Genomic DNA, 18,800 nt, shown 5'->3' on the forward strand with positions numbered 1-18,800 from the left:
CGGGGGTGTAGAGTGGATCTGGATGCAGAGGCACCAACAGGCAAATCTTTAGCTGTCCCAGGATGCATAGGGGCCTCCTCTATAACCCCACCTCTAGGCACTGAGAGCTCAGTTTTGTTAACCCGTCCAGTGCAGGAAGCAGGCAAGAGAGAAGGCATATGTTAGTAACATAAGAACACATTCTCACAACAGGAGAATGTACCAGTGGCTAATGCCAAACAAACCCAAAGAAGCTAGGTACGTCAGGGTGGGCGCCCAGTGGAACCCTGTGTACTTTGCAGAAAGAGTGTTAACAATGGTAAGTCTACCATAACACTCCTTTTCTGCAACAGGATACACAGGTTTCCACAGGGAAACATCAGGGATGTCCAAAAGCAGTTCCTCAAGGGAGGGGACACGCCTTAGCGGATGTGAGAATCCGGCGTCCAAAGGAAGCATCCTGAGAGGCAAAGGTATCAAAGGCATAGAACCTTAAAAACGTGTTCACTGAGGACCACATAGCCACCTTGTACAATTGTTCTGCGGATGCGCCATGGCGGGCCGCCCAAGAAGCTCAATCAGACCAGGTAGAATCGACGCTGGAGATGGAAGACCAGCTTGCTCGTAAACATGTGCAATCACCATTCTAATCCATCTGGCCAAAGTTTGCTTATTTGCAGGCCAGCCACGTTTGTGGAATCCAAACAGGACAAAGAGGGCATCAGACCGTCTAATAGAGGCAGTCCTGTCCACATAGACATGGAAAGCCCTGACCACATCTAAAGAACGATCTTTAGCCAACAAGCCTGAAGAGATAAAGGCCAGAACCACAATCTCCTGGTTAAGGTGAAATGATGACACCACTTTAGGTAAGAAACCGGGTCGAGTTCTAAGTACCGCCTTGTCACAGTGGAAAATCAGAAAGGGTGGACGACAGGACAAAGCTCCTAAGTCTGAAACCTGTCTTGCAGAAGCAATAGCCAGCAAGAAGAGGACCTTGGCCGTAAGCTATTTAAGATCCACAGTTTGAAGAGGTTCAAATGGAGATTCTTGAAATGCTTTCAATACAAGAGACAGGTCCCATGGAGCCACAGGGGGGACATAGGGAGGCTGAATACGTAGAACACCCTGAATGAACGTATGTACATCAGGTATAGAGGCAATCTTGCGCTGAACCACACTGACAAGGCAGATATGTGACTCTTGAGGGAGGCCAGCCAAAGACCTAAATCTAAGCCTCTTTGCAGAAAAGCCAAAATTCTAGAAGTTCTAAATCTATAGGCATGATATTTCTTATTAACACACCAGGTGAAGTAAGAATGCCACACTCTGTAGTAAATCTGGGCAGAGGCCGGTGTGCGGGCCCTCAGCCTAGTCTGCATAATGGCCTCAGAGAACCCTTTGGACCTCAGGAGTGATGCTACAAGAGCTACGCCATCAAAGCCAGCCTGGCCAGATCCAGGTAGAGACAAGGGCCCTGCTGGAGGAGGTCATGACGATGAGGAAGTAGAAGGGTACGCTCGGCCGAGAGACCCTGCAGGTCGGAGAACCAGTGCCGTCTGGGCCACGCTGGAGCGATGAGAATCAGTATTCCTACTTCTTGCTTGAACTTCCAAAGTACCCCGGGCAGGAGTGACACAGAAGGGAATATGTAAGGCAGCTGAAAGTTCCATGGAACTGCTAATGCATCCATGAACACCACCTGAGGATCCCTGGTTCGTGTTCCGAAGACTGGAACCTTGTGGTTGTGTCGAGACACCATGAGGTCCACATGGTATGGTGCACCTGCACCCTTTGTTCCTATATTGTAGTATTGCAGTACTAAGTCCCAGCAAGGTAGCACATCCCAATATAAGAAGCTGGGGTGTGCAGTCCAGGCCCCGTCTCCATATAGTTTACATTATGTGTGTGTATACACACCTGAGGGATTGGGACAGCAGGCTCATATACTGGCCAATATATGCCAAGAACCTTGAACATATTATGGTTGTAATAATTTTAATGGTGTATGGTGCACCTGCACACTTTGTTCCTAGGCTGCCCAGGACTGTTTCGCCTTGGGCTTGGATGGTTTGGAAACCCAAGACTGTCTAGGGCAGGCATGTCCAAACTGCGGCCCTCCAGCTGTTGAGAAACTATACATCCCAGCATGCTCTGACACAGCTTTAGCATTCACTGACAGCAAAATTGTGTTAGGGCATGCTGGGATATGTAGTTTCACAACAGCTGGAGGGCCGCAGTTTGGACATGCCTGGTCTAGGGTATGACTGACCTTTCACTTTCCCTTGAGGTCGAAAAGAACAAAAAGTGGTGCTTTTTACCTTCTGAGGATTAGATGTGGGGAGAAAAGCAGTCTTAGCGGCTGCCAATTCAGACAATTTTATTTAGGTCTTTCCCCAAACAAAATGTTCCCAGTGAAAAGGAGGACTGCCAAGGTCTTCTTGGAGTCCAGGTCCACTTTCCATGGCCTCAACCACAGAAGGCGGCGTGCCTGGACAGACGTAGCCGACACCTTGGCCGCCAACACTCCCGCCTCAGGAAACACATCTTGGATATAATAAGCAGTGGTAATAGGAGACAAGTATTATCTGGCATTGTCTGAGATATTCTCAGGTAGCTCCTCCTCTGGCGCCTGAACCCACGCATCAATACCTTTTGTGGCCCAATAGGCAGCTATTGTGGGTCTATGAACAGCTCCTGTAAGGGAGTAAATAGCTTTCAGGGTTCCCTTAGTGAGGTGACAGGCAGAGTGGGTGGCACCACGAGGCAGGTAACATGAGAGTCCACCGGCGATGGAGTCTCCCATTTGGTACACAGCCTGTATACAGGCAGCTTTACATGGGAGAACCTGCCCAGCAATCCCGGAGACCTGCTGATATGCTTGTAAAATGGTGCCCAGCGTCTGTGAGGGAAAGAGGGATAGTGACACAGCTCCAGAGCGGGAAATCTGCAGGAGATGGCGCCCTGGGCTGGGGGAGGGGCTACAGATCAAGCGCCACCTCCCCTATGCTGGTCTTCCACCCCCGGTACTATGGAGCCTTATTAAAATAAGATTTTACTCACCGGTAAATCTATTTCTCGTAGTCCGTAGTGGATGCTGGGACTCCGTAAGGACCATGGGGAATAGCGGCTCCGCAGGAGACTGGGCACAACTAAAGAAAGCTTTAGGACTACCTGGTGTGCACTGGCTCCTCCCACTATGACCCTCCTCCAGACCTCAGTTAGGATACTGTGCCCGGAAGAGCTGACACAATAAGGAAGGATTTTGAATCCCGGGTAAGACTCATACCAGCCACACCAATCACACCGTATAACTCGTGATACCATATCCAGTTAACAGTATGAAATATAACTGAGCCTCTCAACAGATGGCTCAACAATAACCCTTTAGTTAGGCAATAACTATAAACAAGTATTGCAGACAATCCGCACTTGGGATGGGCGCCCAGCATCCACTACGGACTACGAGAAATAGATTTACCGGTGAGTAAAATCTTATTTTCTCTGACGTCCTAAGTGGATGCTGGGACTCCGTAAGGACCATGGGGATTATACCAAAGCTCCCAAACGGGCGGGAGAGTGCGGATGACTCTGCAGCACCGAATGGGCAAACTCTAGGTCCTCCTCAGCCAGGGTGTCAAACTTGTAGAATTTAGCAAATGTGTTTGACCCCGACCAAGTAGCTGCTCGGCAAAGTTGTAGAGCCGAGACCCCTCGGGCAGCCGCCCAAGAAGAGCCCACTTTCCTCGTGGAATGGGCTTTCACTGATTTAGGATGCGGCAGTCCAGCCGCAGAATGTGCAAGCTGAATCGTGCTACAGATCCAGCGAGCAATAGTCTGCTTAGAAGCAGGAGCACCCAGCTTGTTGGGTGCATACAGGATAAATAGCGAGTCAGTTTTCCTGACTCCAGCCGTCCTGGAACATATACTTTTCAGGGCCCTGACTACGTCCAGTAACTTGGAATCCTCCAAGTCCCAAGTAGCCGCAGGCACCACAATAGGTTGGTTCACATGAAAAACTGACACCACCTTAGGAAAGAATTGGGAACAAGTCCTCAATTCCGCCTTATCCATGTAAAAAAATCAGATAAGGGCTTTTGCATGACAAAGCCGCCAATTCTGATACACGCCTGGCCGACGCCAAGGCCAACAGCATGACCACTTTCCACGTGAGGTATTGTAGCTCCACGGATTTAAGTGGCTCAACCCAATGCGACTTCAGGAAATCCAACACCACGTTGAGATCCCACGGTGCCACTGGAGGCACAAATGGGGGCTGACTATGCAGCACTCCTTTAACAAAAGTCTGAACTTCAGGCAGTGAAGCCAGTTCTATTTTGGAAGAAAATCGATAGAGCCGAAATCTGGACCTTAATGGAACCCAATTTTTGGCCCATAGTCACCCTGACTATAGGAAGTGCAGAAATCGACCTAGCTGAAATTCCTCCTTTGGGGCCTTCCTGGCCTCACAGCACGCAACATATTTCCGCCATATGCGGTGATAATGGTTTGCGTTCACTTCTTTCCTAGCTTTAATTAGCGTAGGGATACTTCCTCCGGAATGCCCTTTTCCTTCAGGATCCGGTGTTCAACCGGCCTGCCGTCAAACGCAGCCGCGGTACGTCTTGGAACAGACAGGCCCCCTGCTGCAGCAGGTCCTGTCTGAGCGGCAGAGGCCATGGGTCCTCTGAGATCATTTCTTGGAGTTCTGGGTACCAAGCTCTTCTTGGCCAATCCGGAACAATGAGTATAGTTCTTACTCCTCTCATTATTCTCATTACCCTGGGTAAGAGAGGCAGAGAAGGGAACACATACACCGACTGGTACACCCACGGTGTCACCAGAGCGTCCACAGCTATCGCCTGAGGGTCCCTTGACCTGGCGCAATATCTTTGTAGCTTCTTGTTGAGGCGGGACGCCATCATGTCCACCTGTGGCCTTTCCCAACGGTGTACAATCATTTGGAAGACTTCTGGATGAAGTCCCCACTCTCCCGGGTGGAGGTCGTGTCTGCTGAGAAAATCTGCTTCCCAGTTGTCCACTACGGGAATGAACACTGCTGACAGTGCTAACACAATTTTCCGCCCATCGGAGAATCCTTGTGGCTTCTGCCATCGCCATCCTGCTTCTTGTGCCGCCCTGTCGGTTTACATGAGCGACCGCCGTGATGTTGTCTGACTAGATCAGCACCGCCCGGTGTTGAAGCAGGGCCTAGCCTGACTTAGGACATTGTAAATGGCCCTTAGTTCCAGAATATTTATATGTAGGGAAGTCTCCTGACTTTTCCATAGTCCTTGGAAGTTTCTTCCCTGTGTGACTGCCCCCCAGCCTCGAAAGCTGGCATCCATGGTCATCAGGACCCAGTCCTGTATGCCGAATCTGCGGCTCCCTAGAAGATGAGCACTCTGCAGCCACCACAACAGCGACACCATGGCCCTTGGAGACAGGGTTATCCGCCGATGCATCTGAAGATGCGACCCGGACCACTTGTCCAACAGATCCCACTGGAAGATCCTTGCATGGGACCTGGCGAATGGAATTTCTTCGTAAGAAGCTACCATCTTTCCCAGGGCTCGCGTGCATTGATGCACCGACACCTGTATTTGTATTAGGAGGTCTCTGTCTAGAGACGACAACGCCTAGGACTTCTCCTCCGGGAGAAACCCTTTTTATCCTGTTCTGTGTCCAGAACCATACCCAGGAACAGTAGACGCGTCGTAGGAACCAGCTGCGACTTTGGAATATTCAGAATCCAACCGTGCTGTTGTAGCACTTCCCGAGATAGTGCTACTCCGACGAACAACTGCTCCCTGGACCTCGCCTTTATAAGGAGATCGTCCAAGCACGGGATAAGTATTTCAGCCATTACCTTGGTAAATACCCTCGGTGCCGGGGACAGACCAACGGCAACGTCTGGAATTGGTAATGACCATCCTGTACCACAATTTTGAGGTACTCCTGGTGAAGAGGGTAAATAGGGACATGCAGGTAAGCATCCTTGATGTCCAGTGATACCATGAAATACTCCAGGCTTGCAATAATTGCCCTGAGCGATTCCATTTTGAACTTGAACCTTTGTATATAAGTGTTCAAGGATTTCACTTTCAGAATGGGTCTTACCGAACCGTCTGGTTTCGGTACCACAACATTTTGGAATAGTAACCCCGGCCTTGTTGAAGGGGGGGGTACCTTGATTTCACCTGCTGGAAGCACAGCTTGTGAATTGCCGCCAGTACTACCTCCCTTTCTCCGAGGGCAGCAGGCAAGGCTGATGTGAGGTGACGGCGAGGGGGAGTCGCCTTGAACTCCAGCCTGTATCCCTGTGATGCTACTTGCAGAACCTAGGGATCCACCTGTGGGCAAGCCCACTGGTCCCTGAAGTTCCCGAGACGCGTCCCCACCGCACCTGTCTCCACCTGTGGAGCCCCAGCGTCATGCGGTGGACTCAGAGGAAGCGGGGGAAGATTTTTGATCCTGGGAACTGGCTGTCTGGTGCAGCTTATTCCTTCTTCCCTTGTCTCTGTGCAGAAAGGAAGCGCCTTTGACCCGCTTGCTTTTCTGAAGCCGAAAGGACTGTACTTTTCTTAGGCTGTGAGGAAACCTGAGGTAAAAATTTTTCTTCCCAGCTGTTGCTGTGGATACGAGGTCCCAGAGACCATCCCCAAACAATTCCTCACCCTTATAAGGCAGAATCTCCATGTGCCTTTTAAAGGCAGCATCACCTGTCCACTGCTGGGTCTCTAATACCCTCCTGGCAGAATGGACATTGCATTAATTCTGGATGCCAGCCGGCAAATATCCCTCTGTGCATCCTTCATATATAAGACGACGTCTTTAATATGCTCTATGTTAGCAAAATATTATCCCTGTCTAGGGTATTAATATTATCTGACAGGGTATCAGACCACGCTGCAGCAGCACTATTTATGCTGAGGCAAATGCAGGTCTCAGTATAGTACCTGAGTGTGTATATACAGACTTCAGGATAGTCTCCTGCTTTTTATCAGCAGGCTCCTTCAAAGTGGCCGTATCCCAAGACGGCAGTGCCACCTTTTTTGACAAACGTGTGAGCGCCTTATCCACTCTAGGGGATATCTCCCAACGTGACCTATCCTCTGGCGGGAAAGGGTACGCCAGCAGTAACTTTTTAGAAATTACCATTTTCTTATCGGGGGAACCCACGCTCTTTACAGACTTCATTCACTCATCTGATGGGGGAACAAAACACTGGCTGCTTTTTCTCCCCAAACATAAAACCCCTTTAATGTGGTACTTGGATTTATGTCAGAAATGTGTAACACATTTTTCATTGCCGAGATCATGCAACGGATGTTCCTAGTGGATTGTGTATGTCTCAACCTCGTCGACACTGGAGTCAGACTCCGTGCCGACATCTGTGTCTGCCATCTGAGGTAACGGGCGTTTTTTGAGCCCCTGATGGCCTTTGAGACGCCTGGGCAAGCGCGGGCTGAGAAGCCGGCTGACCCGCAGCTGTTACGTCATCCAGCCTTTTATGTAAGGAGTTGACATTGTCGGTTAATACCTTCCACCTATCCATCCACTCTGGTGTCGGCCCCACAGGGGGCGACATCCCATTTATCGGCCTCTGCTCCGCCTCCACGTAACCTTCCTCATCCAACATGTCGACACACCGCACACACAGGGAATGCTCTGACTGAGGACAGGACCCCACAAAGTCCTTTGGGGAGACAGAGAGAGAGTATGCCAGCACACACCAGAGCGCTATATAATGCAGGGATTAACACTATAACTGAGTGATTTTCCCCCCAATAGCTGCTTGTATACACATATTGCGCCTAAATTTAGTGCCCCCCCTCTCTTTTTAACCCTTTGAGCGTGAAAACTACAGGGGAGAGCCTGGGGAGCTGTCTTCCAGCTGCACTGTGAAGATAAAATGGCGCCAGTGTGCTGAGGGAGATAGCCCCGCCCCTTTTTCGGCGGACTTTTCTCCCGCTTTTTTCATGGATTCTGGCAGGGGTAATTTATCACATATATAGCCCTGGGACTATATATTGTGATGATTTGCCAGCCAAGGTGTATTATATTGCCCTCAGGGCGCCCCCCCCCAGCGCCCTGCACCCTTCAGTGACCGGAGTGTGAGGTGTGCATGAGGAGCAATGGCGCACAGCTGCAGTGCTGTGCGCTACCTTGTTGAAGACAAGTCTTCTGCCGCCGATTTTCCGGAACACTTCTTGCTTCTGGCTCTGTAAGGGGGCCGGCGGCGCGGCTCCGGGACCGAACATCGAGGTCGGGTCCTGTGGTCGATCCCTCTGGAGCTAATGGTGTCCAGTAGCCTAAGAAGCCCAAGCTACCACCAGTTAGGTAGGTTCGCTTCTTCTCCCCTTAGTCCCTCGCTGCAGTGAGTCTGTTGCCAGCAGATCTCACTGTAAAATAAAAAACCTAAAATATACTTTCTTTCTAGGAGCTCAGGAGAGCCCCTAGTGTGCATCCAGCTCAGCTGGGCACAAGATTCTAACTGAGGTCTGGAGGAGGGTCATAGTGGGAGGAGCCAGTGCACACCAGGTAGTCCTAAAGCTTTCTTTAGTTGTGCCCAGTCTCCTGCGGAGCCGCTATTCCCCATGGTCCTTACGGAGTCCCAGCATCCACTTAGGACGTCAGAGAAATGGTGTTAGTACATCTGACCTGTGCTCCTATTGTCCTGGTGGTCTAGTGGGGTCCCTGTCCAATGACAGTGTCCACGCCAGCACCACAGCCTGTCTCCCTAGGCCGCGAATGGAACATGATTTAATAGCAGGTCCCGCTAGGAGACCCTTTTACCTGGCTCCCGGTAGCAGCCACGCTATCCTGGAGAACGGTCCGGGACTGTATGCGGGTGTCTCCGCCACAAGTACCCAGGATCCAGGCCAATGGGAGTATGCGGCGCCACTGGGGTGGTGATGGAGCTGTAGCACAGAAGTGAATCTTACAGTGCTGGCAGCTCAGAAGAAAAAGTCAGATTTCTGTCAAAAAGTTAAAGCTTTCAGGGCTCCTGTTTAGTGACCTGCTGCTGCAGGCACCAACTTCAAAACTGAGCTCACAGTGCCTGGAGGCGGGGTTATAGAGGACCCTATGCATCCTGGAACAGCTAAAGCTTTGCCAGTTGGTGCCTCTGGATCCAGGTCCACTCTACACCCCCGATGTTGTGTACACTGCTGCAGAAATATATTGCTTTACAAAATTTGATTTTGGTTTGTACCTAATCAATCCTTTGCTCCAAATCCCATGGGGAATGGGGGGGGGGGGCACACTGGAAACACTGAGTATAGTTGGTGCTGGAGGAGCCTGGGGCACAATTAAAGTTCAGAAGCACAGACTACTCCTCTTCTAAAACTAATCCCCTTTGTCAGGTCAAGGCAGTGGGTGAGGAGTAGGGAAGTAGCAGGCTGTGTTTCTGAATTTTAACTATTAGTGCCCCAGGCTCCTCCAGCACCCAGTATTTCCAGTTTTACCCAAGGCGAAACCTAGACATCGCTATGAGAAACTTTATTACAATGTTGTGATGGTGAGACTGCTAGTCTACTTCACTCATAGTAATGGGAAGGTTCATGTCCCAAATGTCTGAAGTGACCATAGACAGTCTACTAGTTGTACATTATACAATACAATCTGCTTTCAAAGTCTTCCATCTTGGTCCCACATAGATCGGGATTTCTACTTGCAACACTCAGGGAGAGATCAGTCTCAAAGACCCCAATTCTACCTTTTACTTTGTCTGTTCTCACATATTTAAAGTAAATTACCTCTGAAGACCTACCGATTGCCATAAATTGTACAAATCGTCAATGAAGCTTCAATTATGGCAATGAGTAATATTTCCATAGAGCAGTGGTGGCCAAACTCTGTCCTGAAAACGTTAACAGTTCATGTTATCCATATCCTAACTGATAATGTATATTCATTACTAATACACTTTAAAAGATCCACAAGGATTCAAAAGATCCATGATCCTAAGGACCAAATTTAGCCATCACTGCCATAGAAGTTTCCACTGCTGGGATTGAGATGTCTTATAGGCCCTACACACTGGCCGACAATCCCCAAAGATATGAACGATCTCGTTCATTATTGAACGAGATACCGTTCATATCTTTGAGTGTGGAGTCACCAGCAATGAACGATGCGCGGCCCCATGCTCGTTCATCGCTGGTGCCGCGTTGGCTGTGCATGCAGGCCAATATGGACGATCTCGTCCATATTTGCCTGCACTGCTATGTAGACAGAAACTTCACTCCCCCCTGCCGCTGGGTCACCCGTATCCGCCGTTGGGCAGCTCGGCGGCGGATCTTTAAATGTGTAGGGCGCTTAACTCTTTCATCAGGCTGGGCCAACAGTATGGTCTCCAGCTGAACTAAGATGTTAGGCAGCAACAAGTAAATTTTTATTTGCTAAATTTACTGTTTATGCCAATTTTTCACTAAGGACTTGTTCCCCTCAATGATCGGGCCACTTTCCACACTTCTAAGCACATACTGTATTACTGTATCTGATAGGTTATCTTTCACAAAGAAAATGAAAACATTTGCTTACTGTCTTTCCATCAAGTGATTCCCGTTACCAATGTTAGATTGCTAAATAGCATTTGTACATCAGTTTACACTGAGCAGCTGAATTATTTTGATACACCGAGGTCTATTTGATGATAATTTGGTACACTAAATACCGAATCCAAACTGGTTAGCAACAAGAATGCTTATGGATGAGATTTAAAAAACATTTTTTAATACCTTACAAATTAGTGAATATTTCAGAGTTAAGCAACATAGTCTTCATTAAAATTGCCAAATTTTGGAATTTTATTGAAATAAACCAATTAAAAAAAATCATACCATCAATGTTACTGTAACAGCTAAAACATTTATATGTTGCACCTAAAATTAAATGGATAGGTGTAAGCTTTGTTCTTGAAAATACAATTAAAACAACAAACACTATCCACAATCGATATTCTACAACTTACGTGGGAAAACAAATAAAACATGCCTATTTTCTTTAAATGATCCAATTTATTAAAACATTCTACAAAAACAAACAAGAAAAAAAAAAAAGGGAAAATATGATCTTGTCCAAGAAAAGTAGCAAAGTTGTTTAATTGTTTGGGGGTGGTGGGGGGATATTTGTAGGTCCTTCATTTGGTAAAGGAGGCCTCATCATTGGGGGCATAGGTCCAGGTGGAAGGACTCCAGGTGCTGGAGGAGGTACACCTGGGGCTGGAGGTGGAGGAACTCCAGGTGCAGGAGGTGGTGGCACACCTGGGGGATGAATACCAGGAGGTGGTAATCCAGGTGGTGGGACACCAGGTGGAGGTACTGCAGGATTCGGAGGGGGTGGTGGTACACCAGGTGGTGGCACTCCAGGAGGAGGCAAGGATGGTGGCGGCACTGGAGGTGGTACACCAGGAGGAGGCACTCCTGGGGCAGGAGGAAGTTGAGGTGGTGGTCCAGGTGGAGCTGGTGCACCAGGAGGCATGGGAGGCATTGGCATTCCACCTGGAGGAGGCGGCGGCATATTTTCTGGCAAGGGTGGTCGAGGTGGCATCCCATTCAGCAGTGGTGGTGGTGGTCGTTTAACACCAGGTGGGGTAGGTGGTATTGTGGGTACAGGTGGTGGTTTCTCCATCTTAAAGTGGAACTGCAAGAAAAACTGAAAAAACACACAAAAAGTTCAGTTCATTTTGCAACGCACTTCCACAATGCTACAGTATGTACAGTGCATATCAGAAAATATTCACAGCACTTCACTTTTTCCACATTGTTATGTTACAGCCTTATTCAAAACTGGAATACCTTAATTTTTCCCTCAAAATTCTACACACAATACCCCATAATGACAATGTGAAAAAAATAAGATTTTACTTACCGGTAAATCTATTTCTCGTAGTCCGTAGTGGATGCTGGGGACTCCGTAAGGACCATGGGGAATAGACGGGCTCTGCAGGAGACATGGGCACTTTAAGAAAGAATTTAGATTGTGGTGTGCTCTGGCTCCTCCCTCTATGTCCCTCCTCCAGACCTCAGTTAGAGAAACTGTGCCCGGAAGAGCTGACAGTACAAGGAAAGGATTTTGGGAATCCAGGGTAAGACTCATACCAATCACACCGTATAACTTGTGATAACTTTACCCAGTTAACAGTATGAACAATCACAGAGCATCAGATAAACTCTGATGCAACTATAACATAACCCTTATTTAAGCAATAACTATATACAAGCATTGCAGAAGGAGTCCGCACTTGGGACGGGCGCCCAGCATCCACTACGGACTACGAGAAATAGATTTACCGGTAAGTAAAATATTATTTTCTCTAACGTCCTAGTGGATGCTGGGGACTCCGTAAGGACCATGGGGATTATACCAAAGCTCCCAAACGGGCGGGAGAGTGCGGATGACTCTGCAGCACCGAATGAGCAAACACAAGGTCCTCCTCAGCCAGGGTATCAAACTTGTAGAACTTTTCAAAGGTGTTTGAACCTGACCAAGTAGCCGCTCGGCAAAGCTGTAATGCCGAGACCCCTCGGGCAGCCGCCCAAGAAGAGCCCACCTTCCTTGTGGAATGGGCCTTAACTGATTTAGGCAGCGGCAACCCAGCCGCAGAATGAGCCTGCTGAATCGTGTTACAGATCCAGCGAGCAATAGTTTGCTTTGAAGCAGGCGCCCCAAGCTTGTTGGAAGCATACAGGATAAACAAAGATTCTGTTTTCCTGACCTTAGCCGTTCTGGCTACATAAACCTTCAAAGCCCCGACCACATCCAGTGACTCGGAATCCTCCAAGTCAGTAGTAGCCACAGGAACCACAATAGGTTGGTTTATATGAAAGGATGAAACCACTTTCGGCAGAAATTGTGGGCGGGTCCGCAATTCTGCTCTATCCGCATGAAAAACCAGATAAGGGCTTTTATGTGACAAAGCCAATTCTGACACACGCCTAGCCGAAGCCAAGGCTAATAGCATGACCACCTTCCACGTGAGATATTTTACTTCCACCGTTTTGAGTGGTTAAAACCAGTGTGATTTCAGGAAACTCAACACCACGTTAAGATCCCAAGGTGCCACTGGAGGCACAAAAGGGGGCTGAATATGCAGCACTCCCTTTACAAACGTCTGAACTCCAGGCAGAGAAGCCAGTTCTTTTTGAAAGAAAATGGATAAGGCCGAAATCTGAACCTTAATGGAACCCAATTTAAGGCCCAAAGTCACTCCCGACTGTAGGAAGTGAAGGAAACGGCCCAGCTGGAATTCCTCCGTAGGGGCATTCCTGGCCTCACCCCAAGCCACATATTTTCGCCATATACGGTGATAATGTTGAGCTGTCACATCCTTCCTAGCCTCTATCAGCGTAGGAATGACCTCATCCGGAATGCCTTTTTCTGCTAGGATCCAGCGTTCAACCGACATGCCGTCAAACGCAGCCGCGGTAAGTCTTGGAACAGACAGGGCCCTGTTGCACAAGTCCTGTCTTAGAGGCAGAGGCCACGGGTCCTCTGTGAGCATTTCTTGCAGATCTGGATACCAAGTCCTTCTTGGCCAATCCGGAACAATGAGTATTGTTCTCACTCCTCTTTTTCTTGATTCTCAGCACCTTGGGTATGAGAGGAAGAGGAGGAAATATATAGACCGACTGGAACACCCACGGTGTCACCAGTGCGTCCACAGCTATCGCCTGAGGGTCTCTTGACCTGGCGCAATATCTCTGCAGCTTTTTGTTGAGGCGGGATGCCATCATGTCCACCTGTGGCAGTTCCCACCGACTTGCAATTTGCATGAATACTTCTTGATGAAGTCCCCACTCTCCCGGGTGGAGGTCGTGCCTGCTGAGGAAGTCTGCTTCCCAGTTGTCCACTCCCGGAATGAACACTGCTGACCGTGCGCTTACGTGATTCTCCGCCCAGCGAAGAATTCTGGTGGCTTCTACCATCGCCACCCTGTTCCTTGTGCCGCTTTGGCGGTTTACATGAGCCACTGCGGTGATGTTGTCTGACTGAATCAGAACCGGTTGGTTGCGAAGCAGGGACTCCGCTTGACGTAGGGCGTTGTATATGGCCCTTAGTTCCAGGATGTTGATGTGAAGGCAAGTCTCCTGACTTGACCACAGCCCTTGAAAATTTCTTCCCTGTGTGACTGCCCCCCACCCTCGGAGGCTTGCATCCGTGGTCACCAGGACCCAGTCCTGAATGCCGAATCTGCGACCTTTGAGAAGGTGAGCACTCTGCAGCCCCACAGGAGAGACACCCTGGCCCTGGGGGATAGGGTGATTAACCGTTGCATCTGAAGATGTGATCCGGACCACTTGTCCAGTAAGTCCCATTGGAAGGTCCTCGCATGGAACCTGCCGAAGGGAATGGCCTCGTATGATGCCACCATCCTTCCCAGGACTCGAGTGCAGTGATGCACTGACACCTGTTTTGGTTTTAATAGATTCCTGACCAGTGTCATGAGCTCCTGAGCTCTCTCTATCGGGAGATAAACCCTTTTCTGGTCTGTGTCTAGGATCATGCCTAGGAGAGGCAGATGAGCTGTAGGAACCAACTGCGACTTTGGAATATATAGAATCCAGCCGTATTGCCGTTACACTTCCAGAGAAAGTGATACGCTGTTCAGCAACTGCTTTCTTGATCTCGCTTTTATGAGGAGATCGTCCAAGTACGTGATAATAGTGACACCTTGCTACCGCAGGAGCACCATCATTTCCGCCATTACCTTGGTGAATATTCTCGGGGCCGTGGAGAGACCAAACGGCAACGTCTGAAAATAAGAATTTACTCACCGGTAATTCTATTTCTCATAGTCCGTAGTGGATGCTGGGGACTCCGTAAGGACCATGGGGATTAGCGGCTCCGCAGGAGACTGGGCACAACTATAAAGAAAGCTTTTAGACTACTGGTGTGCACTGGCTCCTCCCACTAAGACCCTCCTCCAGACCTCAGTTAGGATACTGTGCCCGGAAGAGCTGACACAATTAGGAAGGATTTTGAATCCCGGGTAAGACTCATACCAGCCACACCAATCACACCGTATAACTCGTGATACAATACCCAGTTAACAGCAGGATAACAACTGAGCCTCTCAACAGATAGCTCAACAATAACCCTTTAGTTAAGCAATAACTATATACAAGTATTGCAGACAATCCGCACTTGGGATGGGCGCCCAGCATCCACTACGGACTATGAGAAATAGAAATACCGGTGAGTAAATTCTTATTTTCTCTAACGTCCTAAGTGGATGCTGGGGACTCCGTAAGGACCATGGGGATTATACCAAAGCTCCCAAACGGGCGGGAGAGTGCGGATGACTCTGCAGCACCGAATGAGAGAACTCAAGGTCCTCCTCAGCCAGGGTATCAAATTTGTAGAATTTTGCAAACGTGTTTGCCCCTGACCAAGTAGCAGCTCAGCAAGGTTGAAGAGCCGAGACCCCTCGGGAAGCCGCCCAAGAAGAGCCCACTTTCCTCGTGGAATGGGCTTTCACCGATTTAGGATGCGGTAGTCCAGCCGCAGAATGTGCAAGCTGAATCGTACTACAGATCCAGCGAGCAATAGTCTGCTTAGAAGCAGGTGCACCCAACTTGTTGGGCGCATACAGGATAAAGAGCGAGTCAGTCTTCCTGACTCCAGCTGTCCTGGAAACATAAATTTTTAGGGCCCTGACTACATCCAACAACTTGGAAGCCTCCAAGTCATTTGTAGCCGCAGGCACCACGACAGGTTGGTTCAGATGAAAAGCTGATACCACTTTGGGGAGAAACTGGGGACGAGTCCTCAATTCTGCCCTATCCATATGGAAAATCAGATAAGGGCTTTTACATTACAAAGCCGCCAATTCTGAAACACGCCTGGCCGAAGCCAAGGCCAACAACATGACCACTTTCCACGTGAGATATTTCAAATCCACGGTTTTCAGTGGCTCAAACCAATGTGACTTTAGGAAATCCAACACCACGTTGAGATCCCAAGGTGCCACTGGAGGCACAAAAGGGGGCTGAATATGCAGCACTCCCTTAACAAAAGTCTGAACTTCAGGTAGTGAAGCCAATTCTCTCTGGAAGAAAATAGATAGAGCCGAAATCTGGACCTTAATGGAACCCAATTTAAGGCCCATAGTCACCCCTGACTGTAGGAAGTGCAGGAACCGGCCCAGCTGAAATTCTTCCGTTGGGGCCTTCCTGGCCTCACACCACGCAACATATTTTCGCCATATGCGGTGATAATGGTTCGCGGTTACTTCTTTCCTAGATTTTATCAGCGTAGGAATGACTTCCTCCGGAATGCCCTTTTCCTTCAGGATCCGGTGTTCAACCGCCATGCCGTCAAACGCAGCCGCGGTAAGTCTTGGAACAGACAGGGCCCCTGCTGCAGCAGGTCCTGTCTGAGCGGTAGAGGCCATGGGTCCTCTGACATCATTTCTTGAAGTTCCGGATACCACGCTCTTCTTGGCCAATCCGGAACAATGAGTATAGTTCTTACTCCTCCTTATTATCCTCAGTACCTTTGGTATGAGAGGAAGAGGAGGGAACACATAAACCGATCGGTACACCCACGGTGTTACCAGAGCGTCCACAGCTATCGCCTGCGGGTCTCTTGACCTGGCGCAATATTTTTCTAGCTTTTTGTTTAGGCGGGACGCCATCATGTCCACCTGTGGTTTTTCCCACTGGTTTACAATCATTTGAAAGACTTCTGGATGAAGTCCCCACTCTCCCGGGTGGAGGTCGTGCCTGCTGAGGAAGTCTGCTTCCCAGTTGTCCACTCCCGGAATGAACACTGCTGACAGTGCTAACACGTGATTTTCCGCCCATCGGAGAATCCTTGTGGCTTCTGCCATCGCCGTCCTGCTTCTCGTGCCGCCCTGTCGATTTACATGGGCGACCACCGTGATGTTGTCTGACTGGATCAGTACCAGTTGGTTTTGAAGCAGGGGTTTTGCCTGACTTAGGGCATTGTAAATGGCCCTTAGTTCCAGAATATTTATGTGCAGGGAAGTCTCCTGACTTGACCATAGTCCTTGGAAGTTTCTTCCCTGTGTGACTGCTCCCCAGCCTCGAAGGCTGGCATCCGTGGTCACCAGGACCCAGTCCTGTATGCCGAATCTGCGGCCCACTTGAAGATGAGCACTCTGCAGCCACCACAGCAGAGACACCCTTGTCCTCGGAGACAGGGTTATCAGACGATGCATCTGAAGATGCGATCCGGACCACTTGTCTAACAGGTCCCACTGAAAGGTTCTTGCATGAAACCTGCCGAATGGAATCGCTTCGTAGGAAGCTACCATTTTTCCCAGGATCCGCGTGCAGTGATGCACCGACACCTGTTTTGGTTTTAGGAGGCCTCTGACTAGAGATGACAGCTCCTTGGCCTTCTCCTCCGGGAGAAACACTTTTCTCTGTTCTGTGTCCAGAACCATCCCTAGGAACAGCAGGCGTGTCGTAGGGACCAGCTGTGACTTTGGAATGTTTAGAATCCAGCCGTGATGTTGTAGCACTTCCCGAGATAGTGCTACCCCTACCAACAACTGCTCTCTGGACCTCGCCTTTATCAAAAGATCGTCCAAGTACGGGATAATTAAAACTCCCTTCCTTCGAAGGAGTATCATCATTTCCGCCATTACCTTGGTAAAGACCCTCGGAGCCGTGGAGAGACCGAACGGCAACGTATGGAATTGGTAATGACAATCTTGTACCACAAACCTGAGGTACTCCTGGTGAGGATGGTAAATGGGGACATGTAGGTAAGCATCCTTGATGTCCAGCGATACCATGTAATCTCCCTCGTCCAGGCTTGCAATAACCGCCCTGAGCGATTCCATCTTGAACTTGAATTTTTTTATATATGTGTTCAAGGATTTCAAATTTAAAATGGGTCTCACCGAACCGTTCGGTTTCGGTACCACAAACATTGTGGAATAGTAACCCCTTCCTTGTTGAAGTAGGGGCACCTTTACTATCACTTGTTGTGAATACAGCTTTTGAATTGCCTGTAACACTGCCTCCCTGCCTGAGGGAGTGGTTGGCAAGGCAGATTTGAGGAAACGGCGGGGGGGAGAAGTCTCGAATTCCAGTTTGTACCCCTGAGATACTATTTGAAGGATCCAGGGATCCACCTGTGAGCGAGCCCACTGATTGCTGAAATTTTTGAGACGGGCCCCCACCGTACCTGGCTCCGCCTGTGGAGCCCCAGCGTCATGCTGTGGACTTAGAGGAAGCGGGGGAGGACTTTTGCTCCTGGGAACTGGCTGTATGCTGCAGCTTTTTCCCTCTACCTCTGCCTCTGGGCAGAAAGGACGCGCCTTTAACCCGCTTGCCCCTATTGGGCCGAAAGGACTGTACCTGATAATACGGTGCTTTCTTTGGTTGTGAGGGAACATGGGGTAAAAATGTAGACTTCCCAGCTGTTGCTGTGGAAACGAGGTCCGAGAGACCATCCCCGAACAATTCCTCACCCTTATAAGGCAGAACTTCCATGTGTCGTTTGGAATCTGCATCACCTGTCCACTGCAGAGTCCATAACCCTCTCCTGGCAGAAATGGACATTGCACTAATTTTGGATGCCAGCCGGTAAATATCCCTCTGTGCATCCCTCATGTATAAAAGTGAGTCTTTTATATGCTCTACGTTTAGCAAAATAGTGTCCCTGTCTAGGGTATCTATATTTTCTGACAGGGAATCTGACCACGCAGCAGCAGGGCAGCACATCCAGGCTGAAGCTATAGCCGGTCTCAGTATCACACCTGTGTTTGTATATATATATATATATATATATATATATATATATATATATATATATATATATATTTCAGGATAGCCTCC

General features: G+C 49.1%; 1 protein-coding gene across 1 annotated transcript in view; it reads right to left on the bottom strand.

The window, feature by feature from the left end:
- Positions 1–10,769: 10,769 nt before the first annotated feature.
- SF3A2 (splicing factor 3a subunit 2) overlaps positions 10,770–18,800 on the bottom strand; it is a 142,114-nt gene continuing 134,083 nt past the window's right edge. Inside the window, exon 9 of the mRNA XM_063914788.1 lies at positions 10,770–11,640. Coding sequence (XP_063770858.1) covers positions 11,086–11,640 — 555 coding nt within the window. The 3' untranslated portion in view covers positions 10,770–11,085. The remainder of the gene's footprint in view (positions 11,641–18,800) is intronic.

This window comes from Pseudophryne corroboree, chromosome 1, assembly GCF_028390025.1.
Source record: "Pseudophryne corroboree isolate aPseCor3 chromosome 1, aPseCor3.hap2, whole genome shotgun sequence".
Classification (NCBI taxonomy): Eukaryota; Metazoa; Chordata; class Amphibia; order Anura; family Myobatrachidae; genus Pseudophryne; species Pseudophryne corroboree.